We start from the raw sequence: 19125 nt of genomic DNA, 5'->3' as shown, positions 1-19125 counted from the left end.
TAGCCTTTAGCTAGAAATTTTTTAGTAAGGGTATCTGCTTCCAACTCGAAATTAGTAAGTTTGGTGCAGTTGCGGTGAACCCTCATAAATTGCCCTCTTGGTATGTTTAATAGCCAGCTTGGTAAATGACAACTCTGTACATTTATATAGCTATTAGAGTCTGTAGGTTTGTGATAGGAACGTGTATAGATTTTTTTATCTTGTATATAGATAGTAAGATCCAGAAAGTTGACTTGTTGGGTACTGGTAGTTGAGGAGAATTCTAAGTGAAAGTCATTTTTATTGATATCTATTATGAATTCATTGAGTGAGGTTTGGTCGCCGGACCATATAGTATGGTATGTCGTCAATGAAACGTTGCCAGAGGACCAAGTTCGCGCGTAGTCCCTCTTCTGTATAAATACTTGATTCTTCCCATCTTCCTACGTATAAATTTAGCATAACTAGGTGCGAACCTTGTCGCCATGGCCGTTCCCCACTGCTGGGTGTAGTAGTTCTTCTCGTATTTGAAATAATTATCTGTTAGAATAAAACTCATACAATCTCTGACTAAGGTGATTTGTTCAGTAGGCATGGCGTTATGCTTATTCAGAAACTAGGTGGCAGCCTTGCATCCCTTATGTTGAATCACTGCATATAGCGAGGTAATGTATAATGTCCCTAAGATGTAGTTATCTTGCCAGGTAATGTGGTTGAGTAGTTGGAGGACATGTTTATTGTCCTTAAGGTAGGCCGGGAGGAGTGGGACCACATCGTGTAGGTGGGTATCTACAAATCTGGAGAGGTTGGAGGTTAGGCGTAGGTTTTTGGTCCAACTAGGCACCCGTACAAGCTTATACCATGTGACTGTCACGTGTTAGTATTCCCTGCAGGTCCTCCTGACCTGCTTCTGCCACATGCTCAGGAGAAGCTCCCTGAGTTTTGAGTCACCGGCCTGGACTCCACTCTCGCTTTCTCCCCTATTTCCACACAGACCGCTCTCCTTTGAGCGTCTGCAACGACCCGCCTAAGGACTACATCCTCTGGAAACACAGCACGGCACCCTGCAACCACCTTAATCGGTATCGCTGAAAACATGCACGGTCCTGTAAGTACAGACCTTACAGTGGGGCACTTTCCTACTACCTGGCACGCGGCACTCTGGGACCAGAGCCGCGGACATCCTTTCACCATCTTCACCGCTAATCCTGCAGCGCTCCGCCATCAGCTGCATACCGCAGGAATCATTGTGACCTGCTACACGCCGACTCTTTGTATTGACCCAACATCCTTGTGCGTATCCCTGCTCTCTCTTCTCACAGTATAGACCTCGGACCTTGCCTCTATCACCCACATTTTTCCTATTTTGCATTCCAGCACCTCACGTAGTGAGGTGACCAGTATATTTTTTTCTCAACACAATTACCAACTTTCAATCTGAGGCACTCTAGGAGACAGCCAATACTCCTGTAAAAACATGCAGTGATCCAAAAGACTCTTACTAGCCTCCTATATAATAGAGCTATACAAAAGAGGTAAATAGGCCATTGAGCCATAAAATCACATTGGTCACCTCTAAGATTCCTCCGCGGTACTTACTCTGTATTGATTATTCCGTTTAGGTCTTCATTGGACCGCTCCAAACTTATGTAGACATCTACCTCTAACAGAGAAACTTAGGATCAATAACACCAGGTACATATCAAGTCCAGGGACCTTACCTTGTACCACCTTATAATTCTTAAAAATAAACTGTACTCCTTAAACTAGTTTTTCTGTCCCTCTCTCTGAGATTGATCCTCTTACTAATCAACAACCAAAACATATGTCTGAGCCAGCTGTACCTCTTCTGCAAAGACCACATCTACTTCCTTATCCCACCAAGACATCTACCCACCCATCTTGGGACAATCTAGCTGGTACACCTTAAATACTTATTCTTATCGACGATCACCAATTCCCTCTTTAACTCCTAAACTTTGTACACCTCTCTTCAGAGTGAACCATCCCTCTGGGTCAGCCACAACCTTCTTGGACACCTCTGATTCACTTCTCCTCCTCGCCATCAGGAAAATCATCCTGATCTAGAAGCCAATTCCTAGTGGACCCGCCTCGAGAAGATCTACAGAGTACTACTACTACTACTACTACTTACTACCTACTACTTACTACTACCTACTACTACTACTACCCCCCAGCGCCACTGTTTTCTATTTACAAAAATAAATAACATATCCCAGGAAACTGCTTATCAGTCAATACTTAAAGGGAATCTGTCAGCCCAAAAAGACTGTTCAAACCAAGTACAGACACTATGGATCACCCTTGGTGTGGCCAAACAGTTCAGTGTACAATCTCCTATACTTGTTTTCCATCTTTCTCCGCCCTTCTTTGGCTTCATAAATCCAGAGCTGTCAGTCAAAATAGAAGAGGAGGGAGATAGATGGAGAACAAGTAGGTGCATTAAGCTGTTTGGCCCTGCAAAGGGTGCACTGAGTGCCTGTACTTGGGTTGAACAGTAATTCAGTGCTGACAGTTCCTTTCAAGGGACTCTATCAGGTCTAAACAAGCCTTCCTGAGCGTGATTAGAATATCCAAGTCAGGACTAGTTAAGGGGGGATCAACGCCTTTATGGACTACCCTTGTTTAATTAGCATATGGAACCCTTTTGTTTTAAAAATTTAATTTTTGAAACAGTGCAAAGTTAGTAAGCCCTATGAAGCACCTTGTCAGATTAAAGAAATCCCCATGCATACTGTTAAATTAGCAGTTGAGGACACTCGGGAACTGACCGGTTCCCTTTTATGCAATTTTTAAATAGGGCAGAATAAACCTTGTGACAGATTCTCTACAACTACTATTTAGCATCAATTTTACATGGCAGACTGTTTTTTTTCCTTTGTGCTTTTCCCTAGACCAACCATATATTGCTTTTTGCTGTTGTTTAGGGAGATAATTAAAAAGAACATCTAAAATCTAACACAATCAGAAAAATGGAGTAAAAGCAAGCTAAACTAGGGTTTTGTTCTGCCTCCTCCAGCTGTAACATTTTGCTAACAAGACATTTTTTTTCTTGTACCATTTCTGACTTGGCAGGAAGTCTTATTCATAATCTTACTGCTCTTTGATTAGCATGGGGTTTTCTGCACTTTTCTGAATGTCATAGTTCAGCTTTTCTTGAATACAGCTTTGTTTTTATGAACCCTGTTCAAGACTTGGCAAAATAAATTTGGTAAATTTAATCTATGCTGGCATTTTTGTTTGAAAAAATAGTTTATTTTTGTCGTAAGTTATTTTATTCACTTTATTTTAAAATATAGCCGTACTTTAGTATGGGAAGTGCAGGAACAGTGTTAGTAGAACACACAGGGCTAGGAGGAGCAGCTTTTTTTATTTGTCCTATCTGTGGTTATTCTTTACCGTTTATGGCAGGGTTTTCTAATTTATAGGTTTTCCTGTTTAAATGAATAAAGAGAGATCATTCGATAATGAAGAGAGAGTTATATGACTCTGATACATACAGGTACTTCTGACTAAATTAGAATATCATCAAAAAGTTAATTTATTTCAGTTCTTCAATACAAAAAGTGAAACTTGTATATTATATAGAGTCATTACAAACAGAGTGATCTATTTCAAGTGTTTATTTCTGATAATGTTGATGATTATGGCTTACAGCCAATGAAAACACAAAACTCATTATCTCAGTAAATTAGAAAACTTTATAACAGCTTGAAAAATGTTTTTAAAATCCGAAATGTTAGCCTACTGAAATGTGTTTTCAGTAAATGCACCAAGTACTTGGTCGGGGCTCTTTTTGCATCAATAACTGCATCAACGCGGTGTGGCATGGAGGCGATCAGCCTGTGGCACTGCTGAGGTGTTATGTCCTCCATAGTCCTCCATACTGAATAATGGGCCCCACATAGTCCTCCATACTGAATAATGGGCCCCACATAGTCCTCCATACTGAATAATGGGCCCCACATAGTCCTCCATACTGAATAATGGGCCCCACATAGTCCTCCATACTGAATAATGGGCCCCACATAGTCCTCCTTACTGAATAATGGGCCCCACTTAGGGGTGGTGGTTCTCGTGTCGTGGTCCAAATAAAAGCACCCTGTGGGCCAGATTTTGCCCATGGGCCAGAGTTTGACATGTATGATCTGGAAAGTCATTTATGTGTAGCTCACTTTCTTCTGGCAGTCTAGATATGGAGCAATCATACAAAGGAGGTTTTATGTCTGCATGTAAAGCAGATTATTTCCATTCACTGAAAGTAAGCAGAGGTTTGTAAATAGACATATCATAGTTGCAATGAGATTAACAGATTTTTTCCACACCCACAGACAATATACCATATGCCGCTACAAAATATATGATCACTATGACAATTGTGATAACCTTTGGACAAATAGGGAAGCAGTTAATGTTCAGCATCCTTCCTTCCCAGTAGTCCCCTTTTGCTTACACAATCCACAAAATAGGCTGCAAAGGAGAAGGTGGCAATTCTTAGACAAGCCGAAAGTGGGCATTTTTACAAGCAGTCCTATAATGGGGCTTACATGTCCCTGTACACACAGGCCAGCAGTGAGTAGAGGAGTAAGGGATGCTTACTTCACAGCATTATCAGTCTTTGTCCCAATTTGATTCGATCGCAGACAACCCCTTTAACATTGGGTTGTATTCGTTCTTGGGATCTGCAAGTTTTATAAGAGATTTTTTCCCTGTAGCAGAACAGAATCACATGTCCCGTGTATTCCCATAAATAAATGATCCCTCAGGACTTGGAAGCAGTCCACCCTCTCTGGAGTGTTTGTATTACCTTGGTAATGCAGGCATGTGACTTAATTCCTCAGACTCCCCAGACTACCACTATTGACTGCCGAATCTTATTTCTTATTTTCCCCACTTTATTATACCATGAAATATATAGCTGTCTTGTAAAATGTGCTGTGCGTGTTCATTAGTGAGAACAAAGCTTTCATTTTTGTTTTTTACATGAGAAGGGTTGGGGGGGTTTTGTATTTTTGCATAAATCTATTTCACAAACCGCTTCCTTAAATGACAAGCAGAAAGGGCCATCCCCTTTATTACTGACCGCTCTATGATGTTTGGTATATAAAGTGCTAATGTTGATTCTCCTGTGTATTGCAGATATCGCCGTGGTAGAAATGACAGATGCTTTTCGTCAGCCTTCACTGTTTTACCACCTCGGTGTTAGAGAAAGTTTTAGCATGGCCAATAATATTATCCTATACTGTGATACAAACACTGAAACTCTGCAGTCTCTTAAGGTAAGAAAAAGCTAATTTAAATGTGTTCAGACAAAACAGGACTAAAATATTATCATTTGTTTTGCATAAATCAAATTATTTACTTAGACTCAGTTCACATAGTGTTTTTCAAGCGCATCTACAACATACGTTAAGAGTATTTCACATTGTATACTCAAAAAACACTTGCGTTTCATTCATTGCCCAACGGATTTAAAAATAATTTTCTTTTTGGCACACACTGTGCTGTTCTGTTTTCCAAGAAAATATTTTTTGCATTAAGCCCAGGAGCTTGCGATATATCTTGGTCTGAAGCAGTCCCAGCATGGCAACAGACTAGTCCCTGTTTGCCTGCTGTATGGTACACATGCTGGATGCAGTGTATTGGAGGGGTCTTATCACCACTTCTCAGCTCCGATTCCTGTCCATTCATCATTAGTTCCCTCCTCACTCCTATCATATAGCAACCCATCAACCTCTCCTGCACTCCTCCCCAGGGTATATCTTACTCTGAAACAGTCCCAGCATGGCAACAGACTAGTCCCTGTTTGCTTGCTGTATGGTACACATGCTGGATGCAGTGTATTGAAGGGGTCTGATCATCACTTCTCAGCTCAGATTCCGATCCATTCAGCTTAAGCAGCTTAAGTTCTTCCTCCCTCTTATCATATAGCAACTCATTAACACCATCCCCCAAGGAATCTATACGTATCTATGTATTGTCTGATTTGTAAGTTTGTAAGTTAAAATAACATTGTTTTTTCATATTAAAAAGACTCTGTTCTTTTCTTATTGCAATAATCTGACTTTCATCTTTATTTACCTACGTAATGGTGACTGTATTAATTTTAATATATAATTTTAATCATATTCTTTTTTTTCTGTTTAGGAAATTATTTGTCAAAAGAATAATGTGAGTATTGATATAATTTATCTTTGAAGTATAGTAATAATCTGGATCAGTGGTCCCCAACCTTTCCGACCCTGAGAGCCACATTCAGCTCTGAGAGATGGTCATGAGTAACATCCAACATCCACACTGTACACTGTAGTGACAACCAGAGCCTCGTTACCGGTATAATGACAACTAAAGCTTTTCTACAGAAATCACACAATGACAGTATACCCAGATTCGGAGGTTCCCACAATACCCCCATCCAGTATTCTCCCAACACACTGTCGCATTCTGCTTCAAGCACCTCCTCTGGCAGGATAGTATCATCCGGTCTCCAGCGTACCATACTCAAATTTTCTCTCCACCCCCATGGACAGTATATACACATCCAGGAGGTGCTTGAAGGCTGTGAGGGCTACGTACAAAAGTCACCATCTGGAGACCCGCTCTTCATAGCTCTTTGATAGATTTGGTGCTAATGCAGCAAGCTGGCAGAGACCTACGAGCCATACATCATAGGCATTCGAGCCACAGGTTGGGGACCCCGGACTAGAGTATCCATTCATGGTAAATAACATGCAAAGAGGCGATTCAATATATAAAGACTAGATATGGTCTCAATGACTGATATATGGGTGCCAACTATTGGGACCTCCACCAATGCCTAAAACTAATAGGCTGTGCTCCACAGGAAAGTACAATGAGGTATTATATTAAAGGCATTTCTATTTTGGCAGAGCTTCTTGAAACTGGCGTGAAAACATCAGTTGCAAAAATTTTTGTGCAACTCCACATTGCACAACATATTGCGCCTTTTAAGAGCATTTGACACCAGTATTATGGCGTAAAAGCTTTGAGTCTGAGCCTAATAATAGGCAGTTGTTTTTGCACTATCATTTAATATAAGTTGTTGATGATGAGCCTCATCTTTGTAGATTTTCTATTGGATTTCAGGCAGCAAAAACAGAAGGAAAAAAGAGAAATGATGAATTATTCATGCTTTGCCACACAGATAGCGAAAAAAAAATGAGAAGACTGTAAGGATACAGAAACAGAAGTAATGACAAGCTCATTACAATTAGCTGAGCATCAGGATACTATGTTATCCCATTTTAACCATCTCAGAAATTAATTTATTCTCACTCTTGTAAAAATGTATAATGTAGAACGTTCTCTGCAGCACTCCCCAAATCTATAGTAGGATATTAAAATTCAAGGGGAAGCAGAGTCGAGGAAGTTTTAAGACCAACATCAATAAAAATTAGAATATGACAGCATCCATATAGGTAAATTAAATCTATGGCGGTAAGGTAAGAAGCTAGGAAGTGCATTGGTGTGCTCGGCTATATCTATGTCAGTGCCATAGACTTAGAATAGTGTGCAGGGAACATGGGCACCAAGTTGCTCCATTCAGTTCTCCATTCTGGCCCATCTTTGGAACCCACACCAATGAGTTAAATGATAATCTACATAGACTAGAAAACCCCTTTAATTATGCCAGTTGAAATGCATTTCAGATGAAACAAGATTTCTTGAAATATTTGTTTTAACTAATTTAGCTTAGCTAGTGAGCCACTTTGGCATAAGATAAGAAGGACACCCTACTAAAATAAACAAAGACGTTGTGAATTAAATCTAGCACATCCTGACCACAACCCAAGCTCCAGCAAAATTCTCATGATATTAGAAGCTTTTTCAATATTCGATGCTATGATTGGCTAAGAAATCATCCCAAAGTATTGCGGCTGCCCTGGAACTAAACTGGCAGCTCTTTAACTCTTTTATTAAAGGGAACCTGTCTGGTCCCCAAATGCTATTACTTGCAGATATAGGGTTAAAATGTAAGTTAATAGCGTTCTAATGCTGTCTGGCCGCTGCACTGAAAGTCAGCCCCCATGAGGAAATGCTCATGGTGCAACTCATCTGTGCCAAGCATGATGTCAATCAAAGTGTCGGGGTGCTCTTACAGCCGCTCCGGTATGCTCCTATGACTGTTAGGCGGATGCTGCCAGGAGCAATACAGTTCATTTTCACATAATGGCTTCGCTTTCAGTAAGGCGGCTGAACAACATTATAATGCAACCAACCTGCTTTTGAACCTCATATCTGCAGGTTATAGCATTAGCTTTTTAGGATATAACAGGTTCCCTTTTTAAGTTGTTCCTTTTAGGGCCCTTGCCATCATTTGCAGGGGGAGGGGGGTGAGGGTTAAAAATTGAACATAAAAAATTGAAAATAAGCTTCAAAATACTTGCAAAACATTAAGCATTGAAACGCATTAGAACAGGAAAAACTTGACAAAAAGTAGGCGCAATAATGAATCAAGTGACAAGATTTCATGAGTCCTTAGTGTAAAATAGAACTAAAAATGGTCTAAACATACTTAAAGCGGTTTTACTCTTTGCCAATTATTCATCCATAGGCTCATATATATGTATAAAATATAAAACTGTGCTGTTACTCACCTGGGTCTAGCACTGATGCAGTCTTTGTTGATAAGCTACAGCTGTGACCTCACGTCGGTAGCACTAGTAACCACTGTTGCAAATCACTGGAGTCAGCGGCTCTAGCGATGCAAATGGCACGAGCCACTGAGCCAACTGATTGGCTGCATTTCTGTAGAGATTATATCACTGCTGCAGCTGATCAAAAAAATGGAGCAGCGGCAGAGAGGCTGCACTGGATCAAAGCTTAGTTTAATTTCTCTGTTTTTGAGGTCATGGAGGAATAAAAGTTAAAAAACACAATCTTTAACTAATGTGCAAATATGTAATGTCATTCTACGATCATTCCCATCATTTACCTCTTTAAACGTTAACTATGCTTCATGATCTGCCTGGACATTTCTTGGTATTCTTAGTAGCTTGTTTTCTTCCACTATTTTCAATTGCTGTGGTTTCACAAGAATCATATTAGATTTTTCTCAGGACATTTTGTACTGATTTTATATTCTGTTAACATTCCCCAACAAAGTTACATGCCTGTATAAATCTGAATATACGGTACAGATTTGTCCTCCCTGAACCTCTCTCTAATTGCATTATATTATAGAATTTGTCATGATTCAAATTCAGTGTAGTCTCTTGCCATTTAGTAAAAAGACATATACAGTATCCGATGTGTGATGGGTTGCAGGCTGAAGGTCAGTCATAGCCATCAAGTAAAAAAGACTTATTAGTAAATGTATCCAATTTTCTTTTACATATGGCAGTCTATGGTTGATGGTCATCAAATGACATCCATTGAGGAATCCAACAGGCATATATCTTATTTATCATGTTTCTTTGACATCAAGCTTGGGATATTGTAACGGGTCTGGGAGGCGGAACCTCTGAGCTACTATACAAGGGGGCGGTCCTTGTAAGGGAGCGGGTGGCGACCAGGCAGGCAGTCACAGCAGGTGACCGGGACAGTCTCTGGAAGAACGGGCAGGAGATCACGACAAGTGACTGGGGCAGTCTCTGGGTGAACGGGCAGATGGTCACGGCAAGTGACCGGGACAGTCTCTGGAAGAACGGGCAGATGGTCACGGCAAGTGACGGCGGAGCCTCCAGGAAGACCAACAGACAGGCAGCAGATGAGCGCTCCCAGGTGAGCGGACAGGAGTCACTGGACAGGCAGGTGGTCACAACACGTGACGGCGGAGCCTCCAGGTAGGCTAGCAGACAGGTAGCAGATGTGCGCTCCCAGGTGAGCGGGCAAGCTGGTCCATAGACAGACTGACAGGAGTTGGAAGGCAGACCGTCGGACCTCAGGCAAGCAGGCAGGTAGCTGAAGTGCGCTCCCAGGTAAGCGGGCAAGCTGGTCCTTAGACAGACTGACAGGAGTTGTAAGGCAGACCGTCGGACCTCAGGCTAGCAGGCAGGTAGCGGAATATCAGGCAGGAATAAGACAGCAAGCTGGCAGGAATCTGGCAGGTATCTGGCAGGTAACTGGCAACGGGACCTGAGGGCTGAAGCAGAGTAGTGAACAGTGCAACAACATTGCTCGGGCACCTCCATTTTGGAGGAGGTGCCTTATATATGGTGAAGTCCTCCGGCCATTGGCCGGGGACTCCTTAGGACGGCGCGCGCGGCCCCTTTAAGAGGGAGGGATAGCGCGCGCGCGCCCTAAGCACAGTGGCCGGGAAGGAGCGCGCGCTGCCAGCAGAGCGGGAGGAGGACGCCGGGCACGGAGCAGGGAGGTGAGGGGAACAGCGTCCCTGCCTAGCAGAGGGCAGGGACGCCGGCGCTACAGTACCCCCCCCTTTAGGCCCCCCCTTTTTTAGGCCAGACAGAAATTTAGCAAGGATAAGAGGGGCATGGATGTTCTCCTGGGGCTCCCACGTTCTCTCCTCGGGACCAAACCCCTTCCAATCTACTAGAAAAAAGGTCTTTCCTCTTACCCTTTTGGTGGCAAGAATGTTCTCTACCTCAAACTCGTCCTCAGCAGAAACCGGAGCAGGAGGCGTACCTGTAGACTTGGAAAAAGAGTTAAGCACCACAGGTTTGAGGAGAGACACATGGAAGGAGTTAGGGATCCATAAGTTGGCCGGGAGTTTCAATTTATAGGCCACCGGGTTGATCTGACTGATGACTGTAACGGGTCCGGGAGGCGGAACCTCTGAGCTATTATACAAGGGGGCGGCCCTTGTAAGGGAGCGGGTGGCAGTCTCTGGGTGAACGGACAGGGAGTTACGGCAAGTGATCAGGGCAGTCTCTGGGTAAGGGGTAGGTACGACCTGTGATGGCAGAGCCTCCGGGTAGGCTAGCAGGCAGATGGTAGATGTGTGCTCCCAGGTGAGCAAGCGAGAGTCTCTGGAATAGCAGGTGGTCACGGCACGTGACGGCGGAACCTCCGGGCTGGCAGGCAGGTAGGTAACGGAGAAGCGCTCCCGGGTGAGCGGGCAAGAGTCTCTGGAATAGCTGGTGGTCACCGCACGTGACAACGGGACCTCCGGGCTGGCAAGTAGGCAGGTAACGGAGATGCGCTCCCAGGTGAGCGGGCAAGAGTCTCTGAGATAGCTGGTGGTCACAGCACGTGACAACGGAGCCTCCGGGCTGGCAAGCAGGCAGATAACGGAGAAGCGCTCCCAGGTGAGCGGGCAAGCTGGTCCATAGACAGACTGACCGGAGTAGTAAGGCAGACCGTCGGACCTCAGGCAAGCAGGCAGGTAGCTGATATGCGCTCCCAGGTGAGCGGGCAGGCTGGTCCTTTAGACAGACTGACAGGAGTAGTAAGGCAGACCGTCGGACCTCAGACTGGCAGACAGGTAACAAGTATTCAGGCAGGAATCAGGCAGGTAACTAGCAGGTAACTGGCAACGGGACCTGAGGGCTGAAGCACAGGTGAGACACAGGTGCAAACAACATTGCTCGGGCACCTCCATTTTGGAGGAGGTGCCTTATATATGATGAAGTCCTCCGGCCATTGGCCGGGGACTCCTTAGGACGGCGCGCGCGGCCCCTTTAAGAGGAGGGGAGCGCGCGCGTGCACGCCCTAAGCACAGGGGCCGGGAAGGAGCGCGCGCTGAGAGCAGAGCTGGAGGAGGACGCCGGGAAGGAGCGCGCGCTGACAGCAGAGCGGGGAGAGGACGCCGGGCACGGAGCAGAGCAGGAGGAGGACGCCGGGACGGAGCGCGCGCTGCCAGCAGAGCGGTGAGGGGAGCAGCGTCCCTGCCTAGCAGAGGGCAGGGACGCCAGCGCTACAATGACCTCCAGGGGGCCGATGAACCGAGGCCCTAACTTGTAAGAAGGTATCTTGAGTCGGACATATTTAGATGAGAGCCAGACTTTATCTCCGGGACGAAATTGTGGAGGATCCAGGCGTTTTTTGTCAGCGTGTCTTTTCATCCGTTCGGACGACTGAAGGAGTGCGGATCGGGTACTCTCCCAAATGGAGGAAAATTTGCTAACGAGAGATTCCGCAGCCGGGTTGTCCACAGAGGTGGAGACAGGAAAAGGAATCCGAGGATGCTGACCGAAGACTACAAAAAACGGGGATTTAGAGGAGGATTCGCTCTCGTGATTGTTATAAGAGAACTCGGCCCATGGTAGGAGATCCACCCAGTCTGAATGATGGGCATTAACGAAGTGCCGGAGGTAACTGGTCAGGTTCTGATTGATCCGCTCCACTTGACCATTGGACTGTGGGTGGTAAGCGGAAGAGAAGTCCAGGGTGACATCTAGCAGTTTACAAGTGGCTCTCCAGAAGCGTGAGGTGAACTGTACCCCACGATCCGACACGATGTGGAGGGGCAGGCCATGAAGACGAAAGATGTGATGAATAAAGTCTTTAGCTAGCTCGGGTGCAGACGGGAGGCCTGGCAGGGGAACGAAATGAGCCATCTTGGAGAAGCGGTCAGCGACCACCCAAATGACCGTACAACCGGCAGAGACTGGGAGGTCAGTTATAAAGTCCATTGCTATATGCTGCCAGGGGGCAGCAGGTACTGGGAGCGGAAGGAGGCGACCGGCTGGCAGATGTCTCGGAACCTTGTTGCGGGCGCAGGACACACAGGCAGAAACAAAGTCTATTACGTCCTTGTGCAGGGTAGGCCACCAGTAGTGCCGGGTAATAAGCTGGAGGGTCTTTTTCTGACCGGCATGGCCAGCCAGTTTAGACGAGTGACCCCAGTGAAGGATCTTCTCCCGATCAGGTACTGATACGAACGTCTTTCCGGGAGGGAGACTATTTAGACTCACGGGAGCCACCTGCATTACTCTGGCGGGATCGATGATGTGTTTCGGATCTTCCTCGAGATCAGACACCAGAAAGGATCGAGACAGGGCGTCCGCCTTGACGTTTTTGTCAGCCGGGCGAAAATGAAGAACAAAATCAAAGCGAGCAAAAAACAAGGACCACCGGGCTTGGCGCGGGTTAAGTCTCTGGGCATGCTGGAGGTAAGCCAAGCTCTTGTGGTCAGTGTAAATTATTACCGGGTGAAGAGCCCCCTCGAGCAGGTAACGCCACTCCTCCAATGCCAGTTTGATGGCCAATAACTCTCGGTCTCCTATGGAATAATTGCGCTCTGAGGAGGAGAAGAGTTTAGAGAAGAAGCCGCAAGTTACCATTCTCCCGGAAGATGATTTTTGAATAAGTACCGCTCCGGCTCCAGAGGAGGAGGCGTCAACTTCCAGGAAGAACTGCTTGTTGCCGTCCGGGCGATGCAGCACCGGGGCGGAAGAGAAGGCCTGTTTTAAGGAAAGAAAGGCCTCCTCTGCTTCGGGCGGCCACTCTTTGGGATTAGTACCTTTACGGGTGAGCGCGGAAATTGGGGCAGTCCGGGAAGAGAAGTGTGGTATGAAGAGGCGGTAGTAGTTGGCGAAGCCCAGGAACCGCTGAATGGCCTTCAACCCCTCCGGTCGAGGCCATTTCTCGATGGCAGACAGTTTCTCTGGATCCATTCGTAGGCCGGTCTGAGAAATAATGTAGCCCAAAAACGGAAGCGAGGTCTGCTCAAAGAGGCACTTCTCGTATTTAGCGAAGAGGTGATTCTGCCTGAGCAGGACCTGACGAACGTCGCTCCGGTGAGTCTGGAGATCCGGAGAGAAGACCAAGATGTCGTCCAGGTACACCACTACGCAGGAGTAGAGAAGGTCCCGGAAGATGTCATTGACCAACTCTTGAAAGACGGCAGGAGCGTTACAGAGACCAAAGGGCATTACCAGATATTCATAGTGGCCGTCCCGGGTGTTGAATGCCGTCTTCCATTCATCCCCCTGACGGATACGAACCAGGTTGTACGCCCCACGGAGGTCCAGTTTGGTGAAGATTCTAGCCCCTCTCAGACGATCAAATAACTCCGGAATGAGCGGAAGGGGGTATTTATTCTTCACCGTGATCTGGTTAAGGCCTCTATAGTCTATACAGGGACGGAGAGAGCCGTCCTTCTTTTTTACGAAGAAGAAGCCTGCTCCCGCCGGGGAGGTAGATTTCCGGATGAATCCCCTGGCCAGATTCTCCTCAATATATTCGGACATCGACCGGGTCTCCGCAGCGGATAATGGATAAATACGCCCACGGGGAGGAGTAGTACCGGGTAACAAGTCGATAGGGCAGTCGTATGGTCTATGAGGGGGTAGTGTCTCTGCTTCCTTTTTATTAAAGACATCAGCATAAGACCAATAAGGAATCGGAAGTCCAGGTAGATTAGCTGGGGTAGGAGAAGGACGGACGGGATGGACGGGAACCAGACAGGTCTTATGGCAGTCCTGTCCCCAGCGAAGGACTTCTCCGGTCTGCCAGTCAAGCACGGGTGCATGTCTCTGGAGCCAAGGTAGGCCTAGCAAGAGGGCATGAGAGAGTCCAGGCAGAACATGAAAGGAGATACTCTCAGAATGCAGCATTCCCACCTGCAGAGTAATGGATTCGGTGATGAGTTGGATGGGGCGTGGTAAGAGGCCCCCATCCACGGCAGCAACAAACAAGGGTACAGCCAGAGGTTTGGTGGGGATGCGGTATTTCTCTACCAGGGACTGTGAAATAAGATTCCCGGCTGCTCCAGAGTCCAGTTGGGCTAGTTCGAAATAACGGTTCTCCCCGCAGACGATTGAAACTGACAGCAGCAGAGATGGAGAGGATTTATTCTTGTCTAGGTCGACCTCTCTGAGCGAACCTAGACACAGGCGTTTCCCGACCTCTCTGGGCAGGCACGGATCCGGTGCTCCTTACTGCCACAGTAGAAGCAGCTCCCCTCGGCACGGCGTAAGTCCTGACGGGTTTTGACCATCTTGGTCTGGTCGACCTGCATAGGCTCAGGAGAGTGTACCTGGGGAGAGACGGAGGGAGAGACGGGTTTCTGAAAAGTAGGAGCTAGACGTGGAAACCTCCTCTCACGGGTGACCTCTTTGGCACGCTCCTGGAACCGTAGGTCAATCCGGGTGGCAAGAGATATTAGGTCATCGAGAGTGGTAGGAATGTCCCGACCGGCAAGTTCATCTTTAATACGGCCGGACAGACCCTCCCAGAAGACTGATACCAGAGCGTCGTTATCCCAGGCCAGCTCCGAGGCAAGGGTACGGAACCGTATGGCATATTGGCCCACGGTGAGACTTCCCTGACGGAGGCGTAGCAGAGATGATGCGGATGAGGTCTTCCGTCCGGGTTCGTCGAAGACTTTCCAGAAAGCCGTGAGGAAGGCAGGCAAGTCGGACACCAGGGGGTCTCCTCTCTCCCATAGAGGATTTAGCCAGGCCAGGGCCTCCCCGGTGAGATGGGACATGATGAAGGCAATTTTGGCCCGGTCGGAGTTAAACTGGTGGGACAATAGTTCAAAGTGCAGGGTGCACTGATTAATGAAGCCCCGAGCCTGGGCGGAGTCGCCTCCGAAGCGAGGAGGTGCAGAAAGCCGGGGTCCGGGGTAAGATATCATGGTATTGGTGGGCAGCGGAGCTGCCGGGTTGCGAGTCATGGCATTGGCGGTGGTTGCTGGTGGAGCAGTCAGAGTGTCCAGGCGAGAATTGACATTCCGCAGGTGACCCAGGATGGACTCCTGTTGGGACCTCTGACGGGACAGTTCATGACAGAGGTCCGAGAGCGAGGGAGCTTGGGTGCCACCGGGTTCCATGGCCCGAGCAAACTGTAACGGGTCTGGGAGGCGGAACCTCTGAGCTACTATACAAGGGGGCGGTCCTTGTAAGGGAGCGGGTGGCGACCAGGCAGGCAGTCACAGCAGGTGACCGGGACAGTCTCTGGAAGAACGGGCAGGAGATCACGACAAGTGACTGGGGCAGTCTCTGGGTGAACGGGCAGATGGTCACGGCAAGTGACCGGGACAGTCTCTGGAAGAACGGGCAGGAGATCACGGCAAGTGACTGGGGCAGTCTCTGGGTGAACGGGCAGATGGTCACGGCAAGTGACCGGGGCAGTCTCTGGGTGAACGGGCAGATGGTCACGGCAAGTGACCGGGGCAGTCTCTGGGTGAACGGGCAGATGGTCACGGCAAGTGACCGGGACAGTCTCTGGAAGAACGGGCAGATGGTCACGGCAAGTGACGGCGGAGCCTCCAGGAAGACCAACAGACAGGCGGCAGAAGAGCGCTCCCAGATGAGCGGGCGAGAGTCTCTGGATAAGCGGGTGGTCACAGCACGTGACAGCAGAGCCTCCAGGTAGGCTAACGGACAGGCAGCAGATGAGCGCTCCCAGGTGAGCGGACAGGAGTCACTGGACAGGCAGGTGGTCACAACACGTGACGGCGGAGCCTCCAGGTAGGCTAGCAGACAGGTAGCAGATGTGCGCTCCCAGGTGAGCGGGCAAGCTGGTCCATAGACAGACTGACAGGAGTTGGAAGGCAGACCGTCGGACCTCAGGCAAGCAGGCAGGTAGCTGAAGTGCGCTCCCAGGTGAGCGGGCAAGCTGGTCCTTAGACAGACTGACAGGAGTTGTAAGGCAGACCGTCGGACCTCAGGCTAGCAGGCAGGTAGCGGAATATCAGGCAGGAATAAGACAGCAAGCTGGCAGGAATCTGGCAGGTATCTGGCAGGTAGCTGGCAACGGGACCTGAGGGCTGAAGCAGAGTAGTGAACAGTGCAACAACATTGCTCGGGCACCTCCATTTTGGAGGAGGTGCCTTATATATGGTGAAGTCCTCCGGCCATTGGCCGGGGACTCCTTAGGACGGCGCGCGCGGCCCCTTTTAAGAGGGAGGGAGAGCGCGCGCGCCCTAAGCACAGTGGCCGGGAAGGAGCGCGCGCTGCCAGCAGAGCGGGAGGAGGACGCCGGGCACGGAGCAGGGAGGTGAGGGGAACAGCGTCCCTGCCTAGCAGAGGGCAGGGACGCCGGCGCTACAGATATGTTGGGTTTAGGGAAACATTAAAGGGATTGTCTACGAACAAAGTACATTTTAATCAATAGATCTTGTAATAAAAATAAGTTGCACAGTTGGATGTGAAAACATAATGTTCTTGTGTTGAGATAATCTTATAAATGTGCCCCTGCTGTGTGCTGTGTAATGGCTGTGTCTGACCGTACAGGAACATGGTCTGATCATACCACAGCTCCTGGGCAGGGGAGAAAGAGAATACAGACATTACAGCAGGGGATCGCAGATGCTGCTTTCTGTGAGGTAAAACATTTCCCTGCCTGTTTAAAAACAAGTTTTACCTCACAGAAGGAATCAGCTGCCTTGAAGAGGTCTTCATGAGGGGACATCATATCGGTCCTATTTCCGGAATTATGGTGTGGGGTAGCATAATGTACAGTAGCAGAATCCCATTATTCTTCGTTTTGGGTACACGATCAACTCAGTGTTTCATTGATTTGGTAATTGAACCATTAGTACGGTCATTTATCCAAAGTGTCCAACGCAACAATGCAAGACGGCATGTTGCTCATGCTACTGTGAGCACCCTGCGTGGCCTAAACATTCTACTGAACTCAACAGCATCTCTGGACTTGTCTTCCATCGAGCATATCTGGGACATCATTGGTCGACAATTGCATATGGAGCTGCCAGCAGCAGATCTTAATGATTTCCACGCCCAAGTGCATTCAGCACGACAGAACATTCCCCATACAACCGTTAATAACCTCATTGATATCAGCCATTGCATTTCTATGCATGGCACTCCTATTCTGTACTGAATAAACAGATGTTTTGAAAATTCTGTTTCCATTTTTTCACCATTTACATATCATTAATATGTTTATCCATTTTGTGCTTTCCATAATTCCACTATTTTTCCTTCTTGGTGTTGCAATTTTAAGGGTAAAGAGTGTAGTCATGTTATCTAAAGATTAACATTCAATTAAATTTAGAAATATTTCTAACATCTTACTTATACATTTCTGTTTTCTTTCAGATGTGCACAGCTAGCTACACATTTGTTCCTTACATGATCACACCCCATAATAAAGTGTTCTGCTGTGAAAGTAGCGTCATGAAAGGACTCACGGAATTAATGCAGCCTAACTTCGAATTGCTTCTTGGACCTATTTGTTTGCCCTTAGTGGATCGCTTCATTCAGGTCTTGAAGATGGCACAAGCCAGCTCATGGTAAGGCCATTCCACCATGATGGCAGAATAATGTCAATCAAACTGAGTTTAAAGAGTAAACGTTGTTTTGATTTTTATTATACATGCTAATAATAAATATGAAAATAATCAACTTTGTAATATATCTGATCAGAGAAATCTGCTCCGTTCACCTCTTGGACTGACACATCACTTTCAATTCGTGTGTAAAAGCTGTATTCAGTGAAGACAGATTTTTCATCACTGAGATAAGTGACAGTTGGTGGAATTGGAGGAAGACAGAGAATCTAGAAAACACAGACTGCTGCAAGTTTTCCTGAAGCTGTTAAAGGGGTATTCCCATCTCCAAGATCCGATCCCAATATGTAGTAGGTGTAATAATAGTAATATTAGCAAATACCACCAATTAGAAATGTAGTATAGTATTTTTGATTCGCTATGTCTTTCCTCATGTACAGGCATTGCAGGACCTTCGGTATCCATGGTTACGACCACTGATAAAGTCAGTTAGTTAGCTAGTTCCTAGTGGTCGTAACCATGGATACCTAAGATCCTGCGATGCCTGCATATGAGGAAAGAAAGATAGTGAATCAAAAATACTATACTACATTTCTAATTGGTGGTATTTGCTAATATTATTATTACACCTACTACATATTGGGATCGGATCTTGGAGATGGGAATTCCCCTTAAGTTACAGTTCCTCATAGGAGGTGACAGTTGGTGCTCATAAAGTTTTATCTCAGAAATAGGAAAAATCTGTATTCACTGAAGACTCATTTTACCTGTGAATTGAAAATTTTGAGAATGAATGATAAGTCCAGGAGGAGAAAGAAGCAGATTTATCTGATAAGTTATTTTACAAAGTTTCTTATTTTCATGTGTACTATTTATTTCATGAAAGAAAAAAATAAATAAAACAATGATAACTTTTTTGAAAAGAAAATTTAGCTCAAATGGAAGCGCCTCAGTTTGGACATAATTTTCACAAAATATTAGGAAGTTCCATAAACTTATAT

General features: G+C 46.5%; 1 protein-coding gene across 2 annotated transcripts in view; it reads left to right on the top strand.

The window, feature by feature from the left end:
• Positions 1 to 19125, top strand: part of MAP3K5 (mitogen-activated protein kinase kinase kinase 5) — a 269310-nt gene that overhangs the window by 80893 nt on the left and 169292 nt on the right. For both annotated transcript variants that reach the window (XM_073671312.1, XM_073671313.1), the window contains exons 2-4: positions 5140 to 5279; positions 6148 to 6171; positions 17934 to 18127. In XM_073671312.1, coding sequence (XP_073527413.1) covers positions 5140 to 5279; positions 6148 to 6171; positions 17934 to 18127 — 358 coding nt within the window. The remainder of the gene's footprint in view (positions 1 to 5139; positions 5280 to 6147; positions 6172 to 17933; positions 18128 to 19125) is intronic.

Source organism: Phyllobates terribilis, unplaced genomic scaffold (genome assembly GCF_046119375.1).
Source record: "Phyllobates terribilis strain yellow unplaced genomic scaffold, ASM4611937v1 Scaffold_3__8_contigs__length_932513732, whole genome shotgun sequence".
Lineage (NCBI taxonomy): Eukaryota > Metazoa > Chordata > Amphibia > Anura > Dendrobatidae > Phyllobates > Phyllobates terribilis.
This window is presented reverse-complemented; position numbering and strand designations above follow the sequence as displayed.